The 23,652-nt window shown below is 40.5% G+C and overlaps 1 protein-coding gene and 1 long non-coding RNA gene across 21 annotated transcripts in view; one reads left to right on the plus strand and one right to left on the minus strand.

Annotated features, from left to right (window-relative positions):
- LOC142830367 (uncharacterized) overlaps positions 1-844 on the plus strand; it is a 107,037-nt gene extending 106,193 nt beyond the window's left edge. Inside the window, exon 10 of the long non-coding RNA XR_012905551.2 lies at positions 262-844. This is a non-coding gene — a long non-coding RNA (uncharacterized LOC142830367). The remainder of the gene's footprint in view (positions 1-261) is intronic.
- Positions 1-23,652, minus strand: part of KCNMA1 (potassium calcium-activated channel subfamily M alpha 1) — a 755,813-nt gene that overhangs the window by 29,004 nt on the left and 703,157 nt on the right. For all 20 annotated transcript variants that reach the window (XM_075934712.2, XM_075934716.2, XM_075934715.2 and 17 more), the window contains 2 exons: positions 6,539-6,652; positions 3,283-3,413 (listed from right to left, as the gene is read on the minus strand). In XM_075934712.2, coding sequence (XP_075790827.1) covers positions 3,283-3,413; positions 6,539-6,652 — 245 coding nt within the window. The remainder of the gene's footprint in view (positions 1-3,282; positions 3,414-6,538; positions 6,653-23,652) is intronic.

The following is a 23,652-nucleotide window of genomic DNA, read 5'->3' on the forward strand; positions in this document are numbered from 1 at the left end:
GCATTACTGTGGAGCTAGTGTAGTGAATGTATGACTCATGTTGGTCCTATAATCCTACAGACTGTTTTCGGAACGATGCTTGAATTAAGACAGTTTGACTAACAGCACAAGTAGAGGTCAGGTCACAAAAAGCAAAGTGGATACTAGAGACCTAATGGACGGTGTGGGAAATGACAGGATCCCCTTTTTTTTGGGAAAAATATTTGGTGTAGGAGAAAGTCAGGATAATTGTTTGATGCCTGTTTCTTTTCCACCCTGCAGTGAAAGCCGCCTAGAAGCAGGGGACTGTGAGATCCTATCAGCAACACAGGAAGAGACAGAAAATTCTAGCTTAGAAGAAACACTAGTCAAGGGGAAGAACTAAGGTTTCACTCTAGAATGATTTGCCAGTCCTCATTTGCTATATCAGTTTCTTACATCAGAGCCTTCTCCCTGGCTTCAGATGGTGGTTTCATCCTTAAGAGATTAAACAATATGGTGGGGCACAAGCTTGTCATGTTTCTTCTGCAAAGATTCCTCTTCAGCAGTCATGAACAGATAAAGGGGGAAATACATTTGCTTTTTGAAAAATAAACTTGACTGACTGTGCTCAAAGGAAATATTTCTAAATTGTGTTTATGCTTAGATAACTCACAATGGAGTATTACAATTATTCTCTTACAGTTTCTCTGTCTAGAGTTTGCACAATAAAGCAACAGTGTGGTGTGTGCAACATTGCTCTCTGTTACTCTGGGAATGCCTATAATAAATAGAAGGATTAGCCTTTCAATAAGGGAAAGGGCAAGCAGCAAGCATTGAATTACAAGACATTCTTTGCATCAGGATGCTTAGACACCTGATTAAATGGCAATTTGGGGAAGAGAGTTACAGGAGAAGAATCAGTGAAATCTAAATGGCCCTGATGTTTAAATGTTGACTGAAATTGACTTAACTTTCAAGACAGAAGGCTAATCTTTCAGCTGCCATTCTCGCCCATATTTTCATTCTATCCATGCATTATCTGCTCATATTTATGATTAAAATTCCTAAAATCAGGAATTGTGTGTCCTAAAACTCAGTTTTATTTGGGAATCCTCTTTTGTCTGGTAAGATGAACAGTACAAAATGCCAGCTGGAACTCTTACACATGAAGTTTTCAAAGGCATTACAAAGAAACTCTAAACCATAAAACATTTATGGGTCATAAGTATTGAACCAAACTCAAGTCCTAAATCCATTTAGAAAGTCCAGGTGTGTGACTCTTGCAAAATTTGGCTGCCGACTCTCAAGAACAGGGTATCTCATAAGATTACTGTTATTTTATTCCAGAAAGGAGCAGGAAATATCGTAGGAATAGGGTCCCTCATATTATTTCATTATGTCTGGCTCCAGCAGCAGAGCTGGGTTTCTGAAAGGTCAGCTGAACTTTTTGAGCCATCAAAGTTTGGTTTGACTTTTTATAAGCGCCAATTCAAACCTTCACCTAAAACAAATTAATATTATTTGGGGCTCAAGCCAACTTATCTCCGGGGAGATGGGCAAACTAATGTCATGAAACTAAATTCCATGGCATAGTCTGAAAGGGACTGGTTGAGCGTTCTTACTTTACATTTAGCTTTACAAAGTCTGCGTCTGCAACTTTTGGCATGCACAGTCAGATTTCTTGTGCACAAACAGCATATTGGTCACACAGGTATATATTAGTTTGTGTGTACAACTGCTTTGCACATGGACAGGGAAGGTGATAGTGTCTAGCCTTAATTTAAAAACAGAATTTAAACCAGTCAAAATCACTAACTTTTTTGTCAACAGCCCCAATCAGGATCATGAAAGGCACTATTAAAAAACATAATTTACAAAGTAATCACATTACAACAGCTGATACTGCAACAAAAGAGTCTTCGGAAACAGCTGCAGTTAGGATAATCAGGAGTAAACAAGGTCTCCAAAGGGATACTCATTTGAACACTTTTAAATCAGAGGTATAATATAACAGGCCTGCTTAATGGAGCTTATCATAAACAACATTTCATATTCTCCGCCATTAATTACAGCTCTCCTGCATCTTAGACCTCTCGGGGTAGATGACTATTTCCAGTGAAAAGTATCAATCTGCAAACTGCTAGTGTTTGTATCCTAGTGTTTCTATACAATCCCCCAGACTACTTGCTTTCCATTTGTCCTCTTTATGTGCCAGCAAATGAATGTTGGAGCAGCTTTCTGCAAATGGACCAAGGATTTTAAATGGCGATCCTTTAACTTGGAGAGCATCAATTTTTAGCTGGTTTAGGCACTCAAAGTAGAGGCCAGTACCATGCATGTAGTGAGAAAAGCATTTAATTATTTGCTGCTGGCCAGAGAATAACCATTCTCTTGCTTTTCAACCAATTTGAAGCCTTAAGATGGGTTTTTGTTAGCTGCTTATTTTCAACTCCACTGAAACTTAATTAAAATAAACCTATTCTATTTTAAAATCGGGCAAACACTGGTTTAGACAAAACAAAACACCCGTCTCGATTAATTTTTTTTTTTTCAGTCTGGGTTCCAGGTACAAGCAGGAATATTGGATTAACTTGACAGCACGTTCTCACGTATATTCAGCCCTAGAACTGTGATGTACCTAATCTTTCAAGAAATCCCATTCCCACTGATTTCCAGCCCACTTTTGCAAATCCTAGAGGGTCATCTGGTTTAATTAAGATTTGTAGACGCATCCAAGCTTCTATCTGCTGACCAGATCTGAGCTAAACATCCTATCCTTTTGTTAGTGCATTGTATGGGTAACAATCACTTTATGGATGAAACATATCCATTAGAAGCTGTAAAATGTGTAAATCACTGTGTTTTTACATAACATACCTTCCTTGACACTTCAATTTCCAGATTTTAGAAATCATGCTCTAACCTGCCACCGGCGACTGGTGATTTTGAGAGCTTCTAGTTTTGGAAGGCTAGTTTGTGACACCCTGCTGCAAGCCACTGGCTTTTCTATCCATTCTGAAAATAGCACATATTCAAAATCACCAACATCTTGAAGACATAGGCCAATCTACATACCTGATGGTTTGAAATATTAGTTGCTACAGTCTCAGATCCAGATCCTCAAAGGTAATTAGGCACATAACCACCGGACAACAGGAATTAAGCATATAAGCACCTAAAAACCATCATGATTTTAATACTTTGCAGAGAATACCTTTGGTTGTGAACCATAGACAGACCATGGGAGGCTGATAATGTGTAGCAACACCAGTGCCACCATGCAGCCTATGGGGAAGGGGGAGAAAGGTTTGATTTGCTTACAGCGCTCATGAGGGAGTCCAACACACTGACGGCGAATGCGGTTCCGCATGCAAATGGCTGTGTGAGATACAGTTCTGTGTCTGGGTCATCGTCGTCATCTTGGTCCAAAAACTGAACATTTGAATCGTTTACTGCAAAGAATAATGCAAGACATGTTATCACCTGTTTCTTGGCCCATAACACGTGACCTTTCATACTACACAGTCAGCAAGAAAAAAAGCAACAGCATGTGTCTGGAAATACAGACTTGTGTCTTTGACGCCACTTACAATGAAATCAAAGTGGATGTGAAAATGTGCACTTAAAAATCTGCAGATCCGTGTTTCGCTTGTCTGAAAAGAGACTATGCCTGTGCCAGAAAGACGGCACCACCTGTTTACTTGCCATGGAGCTGAAGTGCATCTTCCCTCAGTACAGGTGAGATAAAGTAGGTCGGGCTGTGCAGTGCTGCAGCGAGCCATTAAAGCCACGGCCACTTTGGGTCAAGCCAGTGTTTTCATGGACCAGGTTTATTTCACAATGGAGCTGCAATTGCATTAACACAGTTTCACTGGAAAAGAATCACAGCAGCAGATGCCTAAGAGGGAACCCCCCCATTCAGCTTGCATTTAGATAGTCGTGCCAAATAATACACTGCAATTCTACTACTATCTTGCAGTAGCAATGGTCATCCACATGGTTTGAGCCACAGCCTTACTGCCCTAACCACAACTTCTGCAAAGTAACCTGATTTGGAAACTTCCTCACACCGAATGGCATAGAAGAGAATAATCAAGGAAACACTTGACATTTAGATCGTAGTGGCATGGGACAGGGGTGCGTCGATGAACTCTGGCAACTCAAACAGCTTGATATAAATCTTATCAAGCAGATGATATTTGAGGAAGTCATCTCTTTCACATACGAGGACCCCTCGGGCATAAAAGTGCAGACTGATTACTTGTGTCACCAAAGATGCTTCTGAACTTTAATTTGTTTATGAAAAAATAACTAATTTCAGACACGAAAAGTATTCAAGACCCACACTAATCAGCTGCCGCAAAATGGAGACTTGCCTAGCCCCGGATGGTAACATTAAAAATGAAATGACAAAGATGCTTCTAAAAAGCCAAATCCTAGTGCCTTTGAGTTCAGTTGGATCCCTCTCTGCCTCAAGAAGATAGTTCAGAATGGCAGGCATATTTCTAGATAGTTACTTTTATTTGATCAAACCGCCCGGTTTTTAACAGCTATCTTTCGCTGGTATAGTAGTGCACTGTTCATGCTGGGCCTCAGTGACAGCACTGTGAAGAAGATAAGCACTGTTATCCGTCTTTTACAGCTGGGCAAATTAAGGCACCAATTGGCTGTGACATAACCAAGGTCGAACTGAATCAGGAGACGAGCTGGGGATAGAAAGTACAATTCCTGATTCTCCGTCCCCTGCGATAACCACTAGTAAGTGACATCTTTCAGAGCTCTCCACGGTCACTCGTTACATTATGTGATGCAGATGAATTTTGTCCTGGTAAATAGCTCCATTTACACTAATACTATCCTTCCCAATGGCTGTCAATTTATTCTTGGGTTTCTAAGCAAGATGCCATTTGAAAGGCTGTTGTACTGTTTCAAAATATACTTTTTCCCAAAGATGGATTAGTTTGCTCGCAGAGAAGAGGAACTAAGGCACAACCATCAGAAGCACTCTTTTTCCACTTCTATCAGAAAACCTATGCCAAGGTCAGATATTAGCCTTACAAGTCTGCCAAGCAGTCTGGAGTGTCAGTTTCCAAGTTGCATCAGGAAAATAAAGATATTTTCAGCCTTAAACTGCACTTGTAGAATTCACTGATGATTTGGTGTAAGTTAGCCTGCTACAATTTGTAAAAAAGGTCTCTGGGCTAGACAGGGGTAGGTTTAAGAGTGCAGCGCTGCGCCACAGGAAATGCTAATCAAACTCTGCTCTCAGCACCTTGTGAGATCTTGTTTTATTGAGAGAGAAGCTATACAAGCAGCTAAGCTTCTCGGCACTGAGTCTAAGAAAAGGTCTACCCACAAAAATAAAGCCAACAAATAAACAAACAGCTTAAGGAAAGGTCTGATACCAGGGTTTCTTTTTTGAACTCGTTTATTTCTTTTTTGACTTCCTGTGAGAGCTCAGACATGTCAGTCAAATTGACAATCGTAGACTGAAATAAAAAAGAGAGGGAGAGAGAGGGAGGCCCAGGCCAAAGGAAATGAATTGGTGAGAAGATGCTATGGAAACAGCCGGCAGGTCAGACGAGTGTGATCAAAGGTTTACTGATGCTGCGTGAAAAAGAAATCATTAAGGAAGGCCAGAACAAGACAGTCAATTTCTACAAGAACCACAAATAAAACACATTCAAAGCAGTGCCAGGAGGGTAGCCCCTCTGCTGCAGCCAGATAAATAAAGAAAAAGCTGATGATGGTAGGAACAACACCACCAACAACAAAAAAGAAGACAGTGATGTGAAGGAAAAAGGCACTTCTTACCCAGTTCAGTTATCATTAGTATGTGGGTTCCACTGTTTTTTTCCTGACTGATTGAAACCAAAGGCAGAAGTTTGCCAGGCTTAGCTAATAAGTAAAGTATTTGGGGGGGGGGGGAGAAGAAAGTACAGAAAGAGAATAAAATAAGGGAGTAAGACAGGTAAGGCTCTAAAAAAATAAAATTGAAAAATAAAAAGGACAAAGGACCACAAATCAAGTTTGTATTTGCCACAAAAGCTTCTGCACTTCACACCACAACAACTTGACAACATGAATATCCACAGCTGGAATGGAAATCATACCCTGGTCACCAGCTGCCCCATTCTCAAGGGTAACAAGTGTCACATCATTATGCAGTGATTATGCAATAGTAAAACAAGTTTTGGAGCATGAAGGGTTACAACCAAGTGGTCATTTAAATGCAGAAGGGAAGTCTTCTGGCATCTTACATAGTCTTTTCAAAAAAAGGAAAGTAATGTATTACCAAGTAGGCAGCATTCTTTGGCATAACCTTTTGCCTAATGTAATGTGTGTTCTTGAATACAGCAGATGTAAAATCCATATGGAAGAACTAGTTTAGTTACTTACTTATCCAAGTAGAAATAGCTGTTTTGATTTATGCTCTCTTGGAAATATTAGGGGAAACTAACTGAAAAGTAAGCCCCGTGTCACTAGCTATGAAACAAGTAACTCTCCTGAGGCCTGTAAAAAGAAATGGGAAAACATATAGGAATGGACATCAAAGGAATGTTTTTGTTTTTTTTACCTAGCTCTGTTATAATAGGGATGTTGGCTCCCGTTGTGATCGAGGGTTGCCGTAACAGACCATGGACTGGACTGTTGTCTGGTGATGTCCTATCCATTCCTGGCGGCGTGAACCCTAAGGAAGGAAAGTCAGACAGTTATAGGATGGCCTTCAAGATGCAAGGCAAAAAGTCATTTCAGACAGATGCAAATGATGACACCAGACACAAAATTTGCACCTAGCTCCTGCGATAGGTTTCTACCTGTAGCTCTCTCTGAAGAATAATCCATCATACTTACTACAAACTAACATTCAATATTGCTGAAATACAGCCCTTCAAGCCTATCAATATTCAGGGAGTTTATGCTCTACGCCAGCTGGCAACAATTAAAGCCAACACACTTCTGCTCAATTTGTAAAAACTGCTGTTTCACAAACATCAAAACATGCTAAAAGTTTCCGTGCAAAATGTGATCCTTATCTGAAATATTGATAGGAGAAAAAATAGAAAAACTGAAAACAAAATCCAAACACCATTACTCTTTTAAGAACATTAGTAATAGGCATCCTTACTTAAACCCATCAGCCCCTTAAGGCTACAGGCATGGTGAAGTAAGAGTCATCATTGTATATCCACCCCAAAACTTTGGAATCACGCCTTGCACAGCATTCTAAAGGCCTAATAGATTTAATTACTTTGTGGAGCCCATTGAGTTCTTTGCACACAAACCTTGTGACTTCTAAGATCAGCCTGGAAACAATGTAAGAGCAGAACACACTAGTCTAGAAGGAATGGGGAGAGCGTGGGAAAAGGGGTGGGGAAGGACATCTGGGAATAAACAGTAGAGAGGTGCACACACTTCAAGTGGAGAAAAGCCACATAGGTGGAGCATGCAGATTGCATAAGGAGGCCCTTGCTTTTGCCCCAGATGATCCCCTAACCTCCTGACTCCCTGCAGGAGCGCCTGCCACTGCATAATTCTTGTATCATAATTCCAGCTTAGGAAAATACTGTGCCTGGGTGAGTGCTGAATTTGTCAGTGATCTCAGTAAACCAATAATCTCTCATAAAAATGACTTTCCTGCCGACTTTTTGTGCTGTGCACTTAAATGCATGATCCTATTCTTCCTACTTTTTTTTTCCAAACCAGGGAGACACAACATCACTGTTGTTGCAGTGCAAGTGACAACACAGAGTTAGGCTCAAGGGCTCCATTTCCCCATTACGATGGCAGTATTTGTTTGAGCAGCTATTTGTCTGCTGGGAAGAGAAATGAGGCCAAGCTAATCTTGCATTATAACTTGTTGAACAGCCATTAGAACTTGGACAAAGGCTGCCCAGATGTTTTACTTTATGGCTAAGACCCCAGGACAGGGTGTTTGACCTTCTGACGTGGAGTGACTGAAGAATGGCAACTAGCTGATTCAAATCTAGCTCAGGAGAATAATGACAAAATCATTCTGGGTGTAAACTTCTCTTTGCATACAAACAGAGCTACTCAGCTACATTGGCTCAAACATTCCTCCGCTGTTGACTCCATTGCGAGTGGATACTGTATTTTCCTCTGCCCCACCTTCAATTTTGGCAGTACAAACAGATCATGAACTATGTAGGGAATCCTTTGATCACATTTTGAAATACTATAAAGTTATGTCAGCCTCTTACCTGAATTTGTGCCCCTTTTGTGACACTAATAATTACAGCTATCAAACTAGTTTTAAATATTTTAAAATATTCAGTGTGCTCATTTTGGACCCTCCGTTGTCTTCTCAGTCTAACACAGGGGTGGGCAAATACTGGCCCAGAGGCCAGATTCAGTCTGCCATGGTTATCCTCTGGCAGAGGGCTTCGCAGGTACGGGGGATCACGGCTCCTGGTGGCCACGGGTCACAGTTCCTGGCCAATGGGAGCTGCGATCATGGATACCAGTGGAGGTACAAGAAAATATAGTGGCAGCAGCCCACCAGGAGCTAACCTTGGTGAATGTACGCCGTTTTCTTGTCCACGCCTGATCTAATAGCAGGTCGGCACATGACGTGAGTCTCCAGTTCAGCTCTGTGCACCCCCGTTAGCAAGGTATGACAGCATTGCTGGGGTGCTGGAATATTTTTAAGAGTGAGGGTGCAGAAATCAGCCCCTTTACACCTGTGCACCCTGCCCCTCAGAGCTGGGAATGAGAGCAGAGCTATGTCTCTGGAAGGCGGGGGGCAGGTCCAGGGCAGGGGATGGCAGCAGATTCCACTGTAAAATGTGGGACTGCTGCATGACCCCCTGCACTTCTAGTTCCCACACCTATGAAGTGCTTGCAGGAAGGGGGCATAGAACTCTGATGCAGCACAGTGGGTTCTGAACAAAGCAGAGAGCGGCCTTTTGTGTTACATGGACACCACACTGGAGCTTAGGCAAATATGTGGGGCTGAGAAACTGCCCCACTCCTGCAGGGAAATAGATTTGCTACTGTGGGCCTTGTCTACTGGGAACTCTCGTGCTCCTCCAGAAAGCATATTAAAGGGATTTTGTTTTCTCTATGAATGAAAAATAATTCTCTGCCTTCATGTTTTTCCTCTATGGGATTGGAAGATTTTAGAAATATCCACAATTGTATTTCTCTGATTGTGCTTAATTTGAATTGGCTGGAGGAATCCATGGCTAGTGAATAGAAAAATACTTACCTCAAATCCTTACATTTTCTGATTTTTCTGTGCCTGAAAATATTCCAGCTTCGTTTAACAGGACATAAGGACTTTGCAGCCTACCTTCCAACCCACAACATAAATGTTAGTTTTTTCAACAACAGTCCATTTTCTTCCACCCAAAAAAGTGAAGGAAAACTAAACTGTTTTATCAGAACTTTAATTTGAACGCATGAAAAACTACAAGTGACAGCTGTGCAGATTCAGTGAATGAGACGTTTTTGAATTTCTTCAATTTGACAAGTAAACACCTTAAATCGGTAATGCTATATGCATAATACATGGCCTGTATTTTGACATCCATCATCAAATGCTGACTTGAGAAAATACAGGCTGTACATCAAGGAATAACACTCATAAAGTTGAGAGAAATTCAGGTCACAGGGTATTAGGAAAACTATTTCATTACAGAACCAGAAACAAGCTAAGGTACCAGTTTTAAGATCCATTTTCATCTGTGAAAAGATTCAATTTGCACAGAGCCTTCGTTTAGATATGACCTGTTTTCCTCATGGTCTTTTTTCACTTCCCATTTCAGATTCCATTTTCTTCTTCAGTCTCCAAGTCATGCTCCATTAACATTCATGGACACAGTAAAATAGGGCATGCGGTTATTGCGATCTTCCAAACTGCAGTGCCATGCTTATTCCCGAAACAATGCCAGATGTCTTCGCCCATAAGTATGTGAAGTTTATGTCAATTTCACCCTTGAGGATTATCTTCTTCTGAAATCCATGTGAGATAACATAATGGCCGATGGCGAAGGATGAAACTCCGTTCTCTACAAGTAGCTGGTAGGGTGTTATTGTGCAGCTAGTTCATGACAGCATCTACATCTAACTATGAACCAGCAGTAACAGTCATCATTGTCCTTGACTGTTGAATCAATGGCCCCAATCCTTGCATAAGTGAGCAGTAGATAGAATACAGCCACTCAGTCTGCCTCAGTCATGTTTCTGGAGAGAGATCTTTCAGTGAGGGTATAGCTAGACTATGCGCTTTTTTTTTCTTCAAAAAAACTGCCCTTTTACGAAAAAACTTTACCTGTGTCCACACTGCAATTGTGTTCTTTTGAAATTAAATCGAAAGAACGCAGGGTTTTTTTCAACATTGATAAACCTTAAATTACGAGAAAGAATATCAATCAGGGCTTTCTTTTGCGAGAGCGTCCATGCAGTCTGGATGCTCTCTTTCGAAAAAGCAGTTTGCTTTTTCGATCTGGTTTTGAGGCGTGGATGCTCTCTTTCGAAAGAAGCTTTCTCAAAAGAGTTCTTTCAAAATAGCTTCTTTTGAAAGAGGCTTGCAGTCTAGACGTACCCTGAGTGACACATGCAAAGGTCCTTCTGTGTGGGGCAATACACATGCCCTTTCTGTGGCTTTAATTAACCTTCTTACTAGTGGTTTGCCAGAATTTGCATGCAGGAACAAACCTGGCCGTTGGATGTACGCTACAAGGCTTCCACGGACTTCACTGGGCACATTTTGATCTTTTACATTTATAACATGGTTTCCATTCAGAAGGATCACCTGATGCCTCACAAACTAATCCAGAACTGAGGTACAGACAGTTTTAAAGAGCTCTTTAACTTCAAGGGCAGGTAGGCTGGATTCAGGTAAGTATTCGAAACCATGTTGTGTTACTAACTCCAGTCAAATACACATTCATCTTTTCATCTTCTCTTTCACAGCACACAGTAAAATCAGTTTTCCAGACTAAAATGCCAGCCATACTTATGGCGCTGCCTAATGACAAGCAAGACTATAGCCTTTAGCGCTGGCAATCTGGTTACATTTCAAAGAAGTAATAAGACATTACCTCATAAATCCCAAACAGCTTTTGCTACCTAATTTTTTAAAATTCCACTTCTACAGGATTTAATCTGAATATCTTTTGAGAACTATCTCTATTGTTTCTTGCTTCACAGATGCATCAATCATATTTTGAATATAGATGATCAGCGTGCAAGTGGTGAGCTTCTACAGCAGTGGAGGGACAAGAGTAAAGAGAGTGAGAGCCACGAACCAGAGACAAACAGACAATTCTCCTACACTAGGGCTATGTCTAGACTGCAAGCCTCTTTCGAAAGAGGCTCTTTCGAAAGATACTTTCGAAAGAGCCTCTTTCGAAAGAGAGCGTCTAGACTGCACGCGGAACTTTCGAAAGAGCAAGCCGCTTTTTCGAAAGAAAGCACCCAGTGAGTCTGGATGCTCTCTTTCGAAGAAGCCCTATTTACATTCAAGAACGCCTTCTTTCGAAAGAAGCACTTTCGAAAGAAGGCGTTCTTCCTCGTGAAATGAGGTTTACCGCCGTCGAAAGAAAAGCCGCGTTCTTTCAATTTAATTTCGAAAGAACGTGGCTGCAGTCTAGACGCAGGTGAAGTTTTTTCGGAAAAAGGCTACTTTTCCCAAAAAATCCCCTGAGTCTGGACACAGCCTAGGACTTCACCTTTGCTACTGTTGGCTGACAGTGCACATTAAATGTCCATTGAATTCAACAGAATGATTGCCTTTACCTCTTATTCTCCAAAGTATGGCCATTTGGGTATAGCTAAAAAGTTCAGCGGCAATCATGCAGCTAAAAAGGTGCTGACATTCACAGGAATCTGTTACAGCCATTCAATTTCGAAACCATTCCAGCTGCAGTGTCCCCCTGAGACAAGAGTTTTGGTTTGACCACAGCACCAGGAAATCTTGAGTTCTAATCTAAACCGTTTTGGTGCAGCCTTGTATTTAGATACAGTTGAGCCGGAAAACAACGATCAGGATCTGGACTGGGATTTCAACCCCTCAGAAACCTGGACCAAGTGACTTCCAGACTTTTATTTAACAGTCCAAACACAGAAGTTTATGTACAGATGCCCTGACTCTGAAGTTCATAAGATCCAAGGAAGTTTTTTTCTCAATGTGACTTCCTGTTATTCTTCTGTCCCACAGTGAAGTGGTTAAAACTACAGTTTGCCTGAACCCAAAACTCTGAATTTTGGTGTGTATCTGAACATAACATCGTCACACTTACGAAGGACCAAAAATTTGGGCAATTTTAGAAGGGTTTTTCTGTTTGCTTTTTAGCTTAGAACCATGCTAAACCACACATATTATTCACCCTGGAGCCATAGAGCAGGTCAGGTTTACCACAAGTTTACACAAAACCTAAAACCACAGGAAGGGTTTAGGTTTTGTTATCAAAGCCTTGCAGACCTCTGTTTTGGAGCTCTGTCTGCTCCCTTCCCCACACACTAATTTAAATAAGATGAGATGCAGTCCTCTGCCATTTCCAGGAATAATAACCCTATCCTAGCAGACATCAAACACAATCAATATTCATCCAGATGAACTTTCCACACTCGGTGGCGCCAAGCACAATTTTACTGAAATTACATTTCTTTTTGGTAAAAAGGAAACCAAGGGAAAGGCCACTTTTGTTGACTTTTTATCCAGATTTTTCAATGCTGCAGCAATTTTTAGAAGGATCCAATCACACTTTTGTCCAGGCCACTAAATTTCTTTGCCCTAGATTTCTTTTTTTTGGTACTTGATAACACCTAATACACAGTCTAGTGCTCTGATTAGGACTCACAAAGTAAATTTTGTGTGCCAATGCATAAGTGTTATCTTAATAGTGTCTTTTTCTATTGCCTAAGGAACCAAGCAGAGAATAACACTTTAAAATAATTGTATTTCCAGGTTTTGTTAGTGCAAAACAGGCCCTGCATTGCATGAAGAGCAAAACTGCAGAAACCCACAAAGTCATAAAGAGAGGAATGGTGCTTAGATTGGAAGGCAGCTATGTGGAGGAGGGGTACTAGCAGCCACGTCTTTTACAATTACAGCAGATTCTAGACATCAGGGATATGTCTAGACTACATGCCTCTGCCGACAGAGGCATGTAAATTAGACTGCCGGATATAGTCAAGGAAGCGTGGATTTAAATATCCCCTGCTTCATTAAAATAAAAATGGCCACCGCGCTGTGCCTGCTCAGCTGATCGTCAGCACAGAGCAGCAGTCAAGATGCCGACCAGTCGACAGGGAACGCCTTTGTCGACCGCTCCTGTAAACCTCGTTTCACGAGGCATAAGGGAGCAGTCGACAAAGGCTTTCCCTGTCGACCGATCCGTGTCTTAACTGCCGCGCTGTGCTGACGATCAGCTGAGCCGGCACAGCGTGGTGGCCATTTTTATTTTAATGAAGCGGGGGATATTTAAATCCCCACTTAATTGACTACATCAGGTAGTCTAATTTACATGCCTCTGTCGGCAGAGGCATGTATTCTAGACATACCCCAGAACAGAAGATTTCACATTTAAGATACAGTAGAATTATTTACTGTAAAGTGCACATTACAAGTAAGGGACCAGAGACATACAAAGTATTTTCATAATGCAGAGAGGATTTGGTCTAGATTGTGCTCTAGTTGGAAATATCCCTATCTATTACCTGCTTTTGGCCTTGCACCAGCAATCTTACAATCTTCTACTAGGATTGCAAATGGGAGAGGGAAATAGCCACCAATCAATCGTACTATCATCTACCCACCTTTCACACCTTTTCCATGAAAGCAACAGCTATAGCTGGCATAAGAACATAAGAATGGCCAGACTGGGTCAGACCAATTGTCCATCCAGCCTAGTATCCCGTCTGCCGACAGTGGCCAATGCAAGCTGCCCCACGTAGCTAAGTGTTTAAGTAGTTGTGCAGTCTCAGATGCATTATGTATTTTACATTTCTAGAAGAAAGGACGGAGCAGAACACAACAGTGCAGTGAACTTTCCTGTCTGGTCTCTTCCCCTTTCTGTACTTCTGCTCCTGCTTCTCTAACAATCTGCCCCCTTTCTCCTCCTGGCCTTTTCTTTCTTGTTGGGGACTGTTCTCTTCTGGGTGCACTCCCTGTGGACGGCTCCTATTTCCTCACCGCTCATGTGCTGGCTACAGCTGGCTTGGCGCCAGCTATTTTTATATACACCCCAAGCTTTCTTTTGCCAAGAACCACCCAAAGAGCTGCTGAAGTAGTTGGGAGCAAGAAGGAGAGCATGGTAACCCAGCTTTCCTTGGACCAGCCACAAATGCAGTTAAGAAAAAGTGAGGAATTCTGAGTTCTCATGGTAAAACCACGAGGCATGGGTTGCATTTTGAATATTTAAATTCTTAACCTCAGTGTTGAATCTGTAGTTTTTCCTCTTAGTCTCCATTTAAAATTTGTAACTTTGCACAGATTGGCATCCATTGCACGGGGGCTGTGAACAGTGTTATATTGGTTTATACCCAATAAAAAGTTAGAAGCATTTATTTACATGCACAGACTTGCAGCTATACTGCTTACGGACCAGATTCTCCATATTTTACTCATATGAATAATCCTGACATATTTAGCCTTAGTCTTGGAAACCAGTATGCAATTCTGCTGATATGGCTTAATTTAGTTGACTCATTTCATATAGCAGAGACAAGTATTCACTAAGAAGTTGTAAAATAGAAAGCTCCCAGTTAAAAATGACCTATAAATACATGTTTGGGAAACATTTACTTTTTCTGGTACATGATGTAATATAGGATGTCTCCTCAGTGGAAAAAAGGAGCTAAGCCAGATGTGATAGCAAGCAAAGATCAATAAAAAACAAAAGTAACAATGCTGTTTAACTCATGATTGGCATATGCTGAAACATACATTATACCGATTTCCCATGGTTGCTTATGGGAAAATTATGTAGATTAGCATTTGATTAGGCTTATATCATGAGACTCAATTTGGACTTTTAATCTATTAAACTCCAATAAATGAGGAATCTGAATAGCTCCCCTGAGCAGCAACAGTAATAACCAAAGCAGTCATTTTTTGCAATATGTATTCCGACAATTTCCTTAGCTGAAGAAATTAAGAAAATTCCACATCTCTGTGTACAATTACTTTGTAAGAATCCATTTCCCAGTTGCATACACCTGAAATTTCTGCAAAAGTTTCTACGTGCTTAAAGAGATAGTTCGTGAACAGCAACACCTGTCACCTTATGCTAGCGATATTGTTTTCACATCAACTTAGATTTATTCATGGTTGACTTTCTGGTCTGCATGGGTGAAATAGGGTTTTACTCTACAATTTCAGCTGAATTCTTCCTTGAGCAATTTATAAGCCTGCTGACACTATTAAGTGCCATATATGAGGGGTCATAACCAAAATCTCAGATCCAAGCCTGCTCAGATTTTGGGACAGTTTAGATTCAGAGCAAGATAACTTCTAATGTGTAGCTCAACTATTTCCCATAGGGCTCCTGGTACACTTACTATAGTATAATCCATATACAGTGATTCCAAAACTTTTCTACAACTGCATTCATATTATAAAACTCAACTGCCAGCAAAAGTTACTTATCAAACAGGGCATTGACGAATATTTTCATTCTTTCAAAGATGAGGTTGATCATTGAAATTGTTCTTTGCTTTGTACCTATGTCTCAGCCAAGTTTTTGGAAGACAATTATGCAAGTGCATAATCAAGTGCCAGTCAAAAATTTTTGGGCCATGAGATAAAAGGCCCAACTTTAAACAAAATATTGTCATAGAATCATAAAATCAAAGAGCTGGAAGAGATCTCAAGAGGTCATCGAGTCTAGCCCCCTGCCCAAGGCAGGACCAATCCCAACTATATCAAACCAGCCAGGGCTTTGTCAAGCTGAGACTTAAAAACCTCTAGGGATGGAGATTCTACCACTTCCCTAAGTAACCCATTCCAGTACTTAACCACCCTTCCTAATAGTCAACCTAGACCTCCCCCACTGTAACTTGAGACCATTGCTCCTTGTTCTGCCATCCGTCTCTACTGTGAACAGCCTCTCCCCATCTTCTTGGGGACCTCTCTTCAGGAAGTTGAAGGCTGCTATCAAATCCCCCCTCACTCTTCTCTTCTGCAGACTAAACAAACCCAACTCCCTTAGTCTCTCCTCATAGGTCATGTGCTCCAGCCTCCTAATCATTTTGGTTGCCCTCTCCTGGACCCTCCCCAATTCACCCACATCCTTTCTATAGTGGGAGGCCCAGAACTGGACACAATACTCCAGATGTGGCTTAACTTGTCTCCTAAGGCTAACAGTATTCGGCAAACCAGTACACTGGATCGCTATCTCCAAGGCCTTTTTGTAAAATCAAAGATTTCACACAATGCCAGAATTCCTACCGACCTTCTGTAGGTCTGCTTAGAAAAATACATTCAATGGCCTTTTCCATGGAGCTACCAGCTTATGTTACACAAAGGCTTCAGAATACTAGGGTATTTAACATTATGTTATTTGTATGAAAACATATTCTGAGACTTCTGAGCTATGTCAGTGATACAATCCCAACACTTTGAAAACATTATGTGATAGGGTCATACCACCATATTTGAGCAAGAAGTTTATAGTTGAAAGAAGGTGACAAATTCTCAAAATCTTCCTAATTCTTATGTCTCTACTACATCCACCAGCTTTCTCCTAGGCTACTCAATGTAGTGCTAAGAGTCCCTCACTGCCTACAGCCATCAAAAAGGCCTAAGAAATGCACCACGCTAAACACTGCTGCCATAGTCTATTGGGAGTGAAGAACATTTTGATGACTTACTTATATAAATTTTGTGAGATGCCTACAAGGGTAACAATTTAAAAAGTTGTAGGCACATACTAAAAATATGCTGAATCCATAAAACCAGGCAAGGCTGGTAAATAAATTCCAGCCAGGAATGTTGAGTTGCTGTCTGCTTAGGTCTCACAGTAAAACCAAGAAAAATGTAAATCTCTATAAATGTAAAGTTCTTCCCAGTGTAATACATTGAAGTGTGAGCACTTAGGTGACCTAACTGTGTTGTCTCTCTTTGGAGACAGCGGATTTGGAAATTTCTGTTCATGTCTGGTGATGGGCTGGGTTCTGTAGAGGAGTCCTTTTCAAGAAGGTTGAGGAATTGGAGAGCACCTGAAGTTAGCTCCCCAAACCTCTACCAGCGTTTACTTAGATTTGCTGGAGCTAAAGTGTGTCCCTGATCACCAAGGTCTGTTAACCAGTCTGTTAACCTGCAAGGCATTCTCTCGCTATGGCAGGGGTAACAAGTTACTTCCTCAGGGAGTTCAAGGCCAGGAATCATCACAAGATATCACCACCACATGGAAAATGAGCACCCTTGCAAAAAGCATAATTTGGTCATGGAAGAGCACCCAACTTTAACACAAGTTGGAATGAATATAATGAGAAAGCCTTGTTGAATATGGCAAAACTATTCCATGACTCTCACACAAAGTTCATTCCAATGGCAGAGATATTTGCATGTCCAAACTAATTTTTTGCAATGTCCATGCAGGACAGCTCTCTCTGTCAATGTAGCAACATACAGGCAAGAAGTGAACTCTATTAAAATAAATTAGCCAGACGTGCACTTCTGTAGTAGAGGATTGAAATAAAGCCTCATGCTTGCTCTCAACTTGTCCTGTACCGTTCAGCTCAATATAATATCTCTATGCGTTGGACCATATTCCACTGCTTTGGAAAATTCTAGTTTCAGTATCAAATGCTAAAATTTGTGTTTTTGAACTATTTGTTTGTTGCAGTGTGACTGTTACTGGAGCTATTACTGACAGCACACAATGTAATCTTTTCTTTAAAATGTATAATCAACTATTAAGATTATACATTTGTGCATTCTGGGAATCAGGGCATACACTAGAGCAGTGGTTCTCAACTAGTACATGGATGTCTTCCCAGAGTACATCAGCTCATTTAGATATACGCCTATGTTTACCATAGGCTGCATCAAAAGCTCTAGTGAAGTCAGCACAACCTAAATTTCAAACACATTTCAGTGTATAGAGCAATCATGATCTAAGTACTAGATTTGTATTATAATTATTCAATAAATCAATTGAATAGTAAAAATGAGAGAGTAAGCAACTATTCAGTAACAAAAATACAAACGTGTCACCTCATATTAAGTCTGATTTTGTCAGCAAGTAATTACTAGGTGAGATGAAACTTGGGACATGAAAGACAAATCAGACTACTAAAAGTAGTCTGTGAAGGTTAGATCACCCTTCAGGCTGCTCTAGTGAAATGGCTCTCAATCTATACCCAGAATTAGGGAGTAGGAAGAATATCTTCTCCAAGGAGCAGCCAGACCATAAAGCAGTATTCAGAGATGGCATTATTTGCTGCCATTGTCATCTATTTTCCCTGATTCAATGGTTCAAAACATACAAGAACCGGGCCCAACATTTTGCTAACAGCTAGACTTTCAGCTTTTTTTTGGAATTTGCAACACAAGCAGCAGTCTTTCTGTGTCAGACAATCTTAATGAAGATCCTACAACCACAGTGCTAATAATGATGTAAAATCAGAAGCGAATTTGGTGTTAAATGCAACAAGAATTATTACTATTATTGTAATTATTTATATATTGATCACTGGAGTTGCATATCATAGAAGCATAAGGCCAGAATTTCAGTTGAGGCCTTTGGGAGCTGATAGCAGAAAGGTTTAGCTGAGGGCAGGTCTATGCTACTTGGCAATGTTGACGTATGTGGAGTCACGCTAACTTAGACTGAGTTGCACTGGAGTCTTTATTGTGGGAGGGCCGGGGTTGTTGGGAAAAACTCCCCTTGTCAGCATCCTTTATGCTTCTTGGTCCAGAGGAGCACTGGTGTCATTGAGAGAGTGTGATCAGCAGTCGATTTAGCAGGTCTTCACTAGACCCGCTAAAGCAACCCCCAGGGAATCAATTGCCACATCACTAATCCCCCGATAAGTACAGACAGTTCATACCCAGGCTATAACCTTATCTGAGTGATATGATAGACCTTCTTGACTTCTACCCTGACATCAGGCCCATCACTGCAGCATCTCAGTAAGGGTAGGAATAAATCTCATGGTGTTTGCCCTATGGTACCATATCAGGTTACCTAGACTAGTGTTGGAGCTTGTTTGTTTTATATCAATTCCTGACATCTCAATGTTAAATTGGAACTTTCAAGGTGCAGCACATAACTGTGGCCATGACAACACATTTTCAGCTCGATTTTATAAGTGGATTGAAAAAAATTGCACTGCATAAATTCTCTCCTAGGACATGTGTGACATTTGCTTCCCAGCAGAGGCATACCTTACACATGGACATATTATTTGGAATACGGATATATGTAGTCTGGTGATAGATCTACTGTGATGAAGAATAATAGCTATTATTGAGCAAGTGTAATTTCTTGTATTGTACTTTGTAGATGATGGTTCATCATCAATTATTTGGTGCAGTGACGACACTGAATTGCTCTAGTGAAATTGTTCAAGCTCACTCATCCATAGGTGTATTATCTCTGCAAGTGCTAACAGTTGTCAAAACTCATTTCTGTCAATATATTGAGATGACATGGCTTGGAGATACATAGGGAACTGATATGTCTGCTAAGAACACATCACTTTTGCAAAGTATCTTTTCTGACTATACCCATAACTTTATGATTAAATCTAATTCAGCACTTTATGTGTTATGCTTGATCACACATGGACTAAATGATAGGAACTGCACATTGGGCCACATTCTGGTTTCCATTACATGCAGCAATGGAGTTGATATAACTGGGTGAATCTTGCATTCATTTACACCGTTTCAAGACAAACACAAAAGCATAACACTGAAGCCAGTAACATAATGTCTGTTAATAAAGTAAACAGAAAGACCCATCTTGCTAAACTCTATTTTGGTTTCCATTATATCAATTTCCCCCATTTTCACTGAACATTACATTATAATGAGCTATGTGCATTTCTGTGATTAAAGGTAGGTATAATTTCAATCACTCTCATTTTAAATGTAAAAAGTTATTTGAATTGCATGACAGATGTTAAAAAGCAGATGTTAATATCCATAAGGATATTAGGAAACTGTTTAAAAAGTGCATGCGAAAATGTCTCTTTCTCTAATCTCCAAGTGTTTCACTTAAATGGGATCCAATAGGCAATGTGGTAGAAAACAAACTGTAAATGACAATGATAACAACCCTCCCGCTCCAATCTGATATTCTTAATGTAGTGGACAGCAATAAAGTGTTTGTTTTCAATAGAATGTTACTATGCTTGATTCATGCTGCAGTCTGCTGACTATCTTAACACTTTCTCAGCGAGCAATTTTTGAATGTATTGTACAAGTATAGGCAATCTCTACGCTGATGTACATTTTAAAATATGTTAGTATTTAGATAATCTCCATAAACCTTTAACCTACACACATTCACATATATATTATTATTTATAGCACCTAATGCATAAACTGGAGAGGAAAACGGACAAGTAAATGTATGTTAGCTTGCTTGTTTTACTTATAGTAATGACAAATGTACATGGAAACATTAGAAATCCCTATTTTAAAAGACAAATATGTACCATGAAATTCAGAAATGTGCCCATTATTTGATATGACTGTATAGATACAATTTGGAGATGGGCTGGATCTCTGTAAAATTCAGATCCAAATTTTTCATGTGTTAGACTGGATGCGTTGGATTTTCATGTGTTAGATTCCACCCAACAACCCCTGAATTTTCTCCTATTTCTAAATTTTACACTGTGCCCTCCTTCTCAAATAGGTCATTCCACACATCCAAATCCAATCAAAGCTCTCTGTTAGGATTTTGGTTTATGCATACTCCAAGACATAAAGTATTAATATGAAAGCCAAACTTGCCACCTACCCCACGTTACTCCTGAAAGTCTAAACTTGATGGATGATGGGGGTCATTTAAATAAATGCAGACTTGCTGTTTTTCTGCAGATTTTTCTGTTTCTCTGTAATTTAAGCTTTCACTTCATTTCTTGTAAAGATATAGCAGACCAGGAATGTAAAAAGCATCATTGAGTTAATCTGGCTGAAAAGAACTGAGTTTTTGTTAAGGCATTTTGATTCTCTCTCTGAAATTCTGTGGTGGAGATGCAAATGATTAGAGTTGACTGGATTGGGGCAAAGACATCTGGAGCTTTGCCATGGACTTTTATGTGAACAATTTTTTTTTTAGTGCAACAATATGCATGGTATGAAGACAAGGAGAGAAAGCCTAACCCCATTTATGTGGCTATAAGAAACACAGCTGTAAATAACTATTTTAATGATATAAAAGGAGTACATGTTCCCAGAGTGTCAAATGAAATAATTATACATTTTGGTATGTATCTATATAGAAAGTTAAAATGAAATCTCAATGTAATGTTAATTATAGCTATTTTTCCTTTTAAATAAACTTAGGTCACAGCTCACAAATTTTTCTCTCTAAGGATGGTTGGGTTGGTTTGTTTTATATTTTCACCCTCCAAAATCTGCAAAAATATCTGGGGGGGATTTTCTCAAACACTTTTAGTGCATGTTATTGGCGTAACAAACATAGCTCCATTTAACCTCAGTAGCCCTCATCTAGTGAACTCATCCATTCCACATGCAAAATGTAAAGGTTCATATCCATGGTTTGACAGCTTGATACTTTTCAAGAATAGGGAAGTTTAAAAACAAAACAAACCGAGAACTTCTCAAACAAGGCAGCTTAGAGTTAAAGACGTCAAGAAAGCTGGGGAACTCAACCACCTTAAATGCTACCTTCAGAGATATGTAAGCTTTTATGTTTCCTCCTCTGTGGACAGAGAATTGGGAAGCGTGCACCACAACATAATTTAAAACATTTGGTTTACACATGGTGCTCATAGCTCCAACACCAATGTATTGCTTTGTCACCACACTAACATTTCCTGGAAGTGCTGTAAATCTATGATCTGGGCACATGTGATTTTGAAGCATACAAGCCAGAGTTGGGCAACCACAAATAGTCAATGCACTGCATCCTTCATCTCCGTGGGCCGCAGCAGCAGTGTTCCAGTTCTGGGAGGGAGGGGAAGAAGCGGGGACCGAGTATGAATCAGCAGATTCGCGGCTCTTCCAAGAGTGCTGGGAGGGAGGGGGAAGAGTAGGACGTGCAGGGCTCTAGTACCCGAGAGGTGCAGGGGGAAGGAGGGCAGACAGAGCATCCATTTGCCACAGATGGAGCCCCACTGGACAGCATGTGACTCAGAAGCTGCAAGTTGCCTGCCACTGATGTGAGCTTTGTGTCCTGTGAAACGTAGGCTTGGTCTATGCTTAAAAGTTAGGCTGATATAGCTACAGCGCTCAGAGGCGTGAAAAAAATCACACCCCTCAGCATTATTGCTATGCTGATCCAATCGCTGCATGGCACAAGTACTCTCTGATTAGAATAAAGACATTCTGGGTTTTGTGTTCACTGGTCACATCAAACTTGCTCATGGACACAGAAGAGAATGAGAACTTCTGATTTTTAAACTGCTTCGCCCTCCGGGGGGAGAGCGGGAGGGGAGACGAAGGCATTTTGGGAGCCTTGTTTGGAGTTTGAGGCTGCTGTTTCAGCCAAGAAAAGCAAATTTGAGATTGCACTTTCCAGTGCTCTTGAGCAGAAATTAGCATTCAAATTAGTGATCTGTGCCTGAAACTTCAGCTGCTCCTTAAGAGAGTTTTTTGGTGTTGGAATTCTCTTGGACTAAGGAGTGAAGGAAACTTGGCAAGAGATGGACACGGAGCCTTTTCCTCCATTCTGAAGTGTGCGCAGGGAAATGTTCATTAATTCACATCTCTTGCAGACCTATCAACCCCCTGTTTAATCTTGAGAGGCTTGTCAGGTGTTCTACAATCTCTCCAATCACTTGGTTCCTCTGAGTCCTCCAATTCCCTTGCCCCTTTAGATCTTAAATGTCCTCTCAACAAATGTGAGTCTTACACTAGCCCCAGGATAAGGAAAGGCTGCTAGGAGTAGCTATCTATCTAGGGTAAATGTGGGAGGGAGGAGCTGACATGCAGCTCGGTGCTGCACAGAAGGCAGAGAGAAGCAAAGCAGATAATTTTCTGAGGAAGACAGCAGTGAAAAGTCCCCGGTGATAAACCTCAGGTACCCCAAAACTTCCTTCTCCTGCTGCACTGTGGGCAAAGGGGAAAGCAAGCTTCTCTACCCAAGACACTACCTGTGGTTCATTTACTTCCCTCCCGACACTTCAAAGTAGGCAATTTGGTAAATTATAGTCACATGTCACAAAAATGTCTGATTGAATTCTTCCTCTAAACTAAATCTGCTTTAAGCTGTTCTGCTTCTTAAAGGCCCCATTGAGAACTGATTTCAAAAGTTTGGCCATGTCAGACTCGTTCTTGAATTGATATATCTAAGTTACATTTTTACAGACGGACATCTGTATAGTAGGATACTTATAGGAACAGGAGTAATGTCACAAATCGTTGGCTTCTTCCACGGTAGATCGATATTATATCCATTCAGAAAATGATTGTAAAATGACCCTATACTAGAACCATCTAATGTTTCGAATCATAAGCTAAGTATTCAAAAAGCTATTACAAAGAATATCTGATAAAATCTTATTATATTCATCAACTTT

This window comes from Pelodiscus sinensis, chromosome 8 (genome assembly GCF_052426305.1).
Source record: "Pelodiscus sinensis isolate ZL-2025 chromosome 8, ASM5242630v1, whole genome shotgun sequence".
Lineage (NCBI taxonomy): Eukaryota > Metazoa > Chordata > Testudines > Trionychidae > Pelodiscus > Pelodiscus sinensis.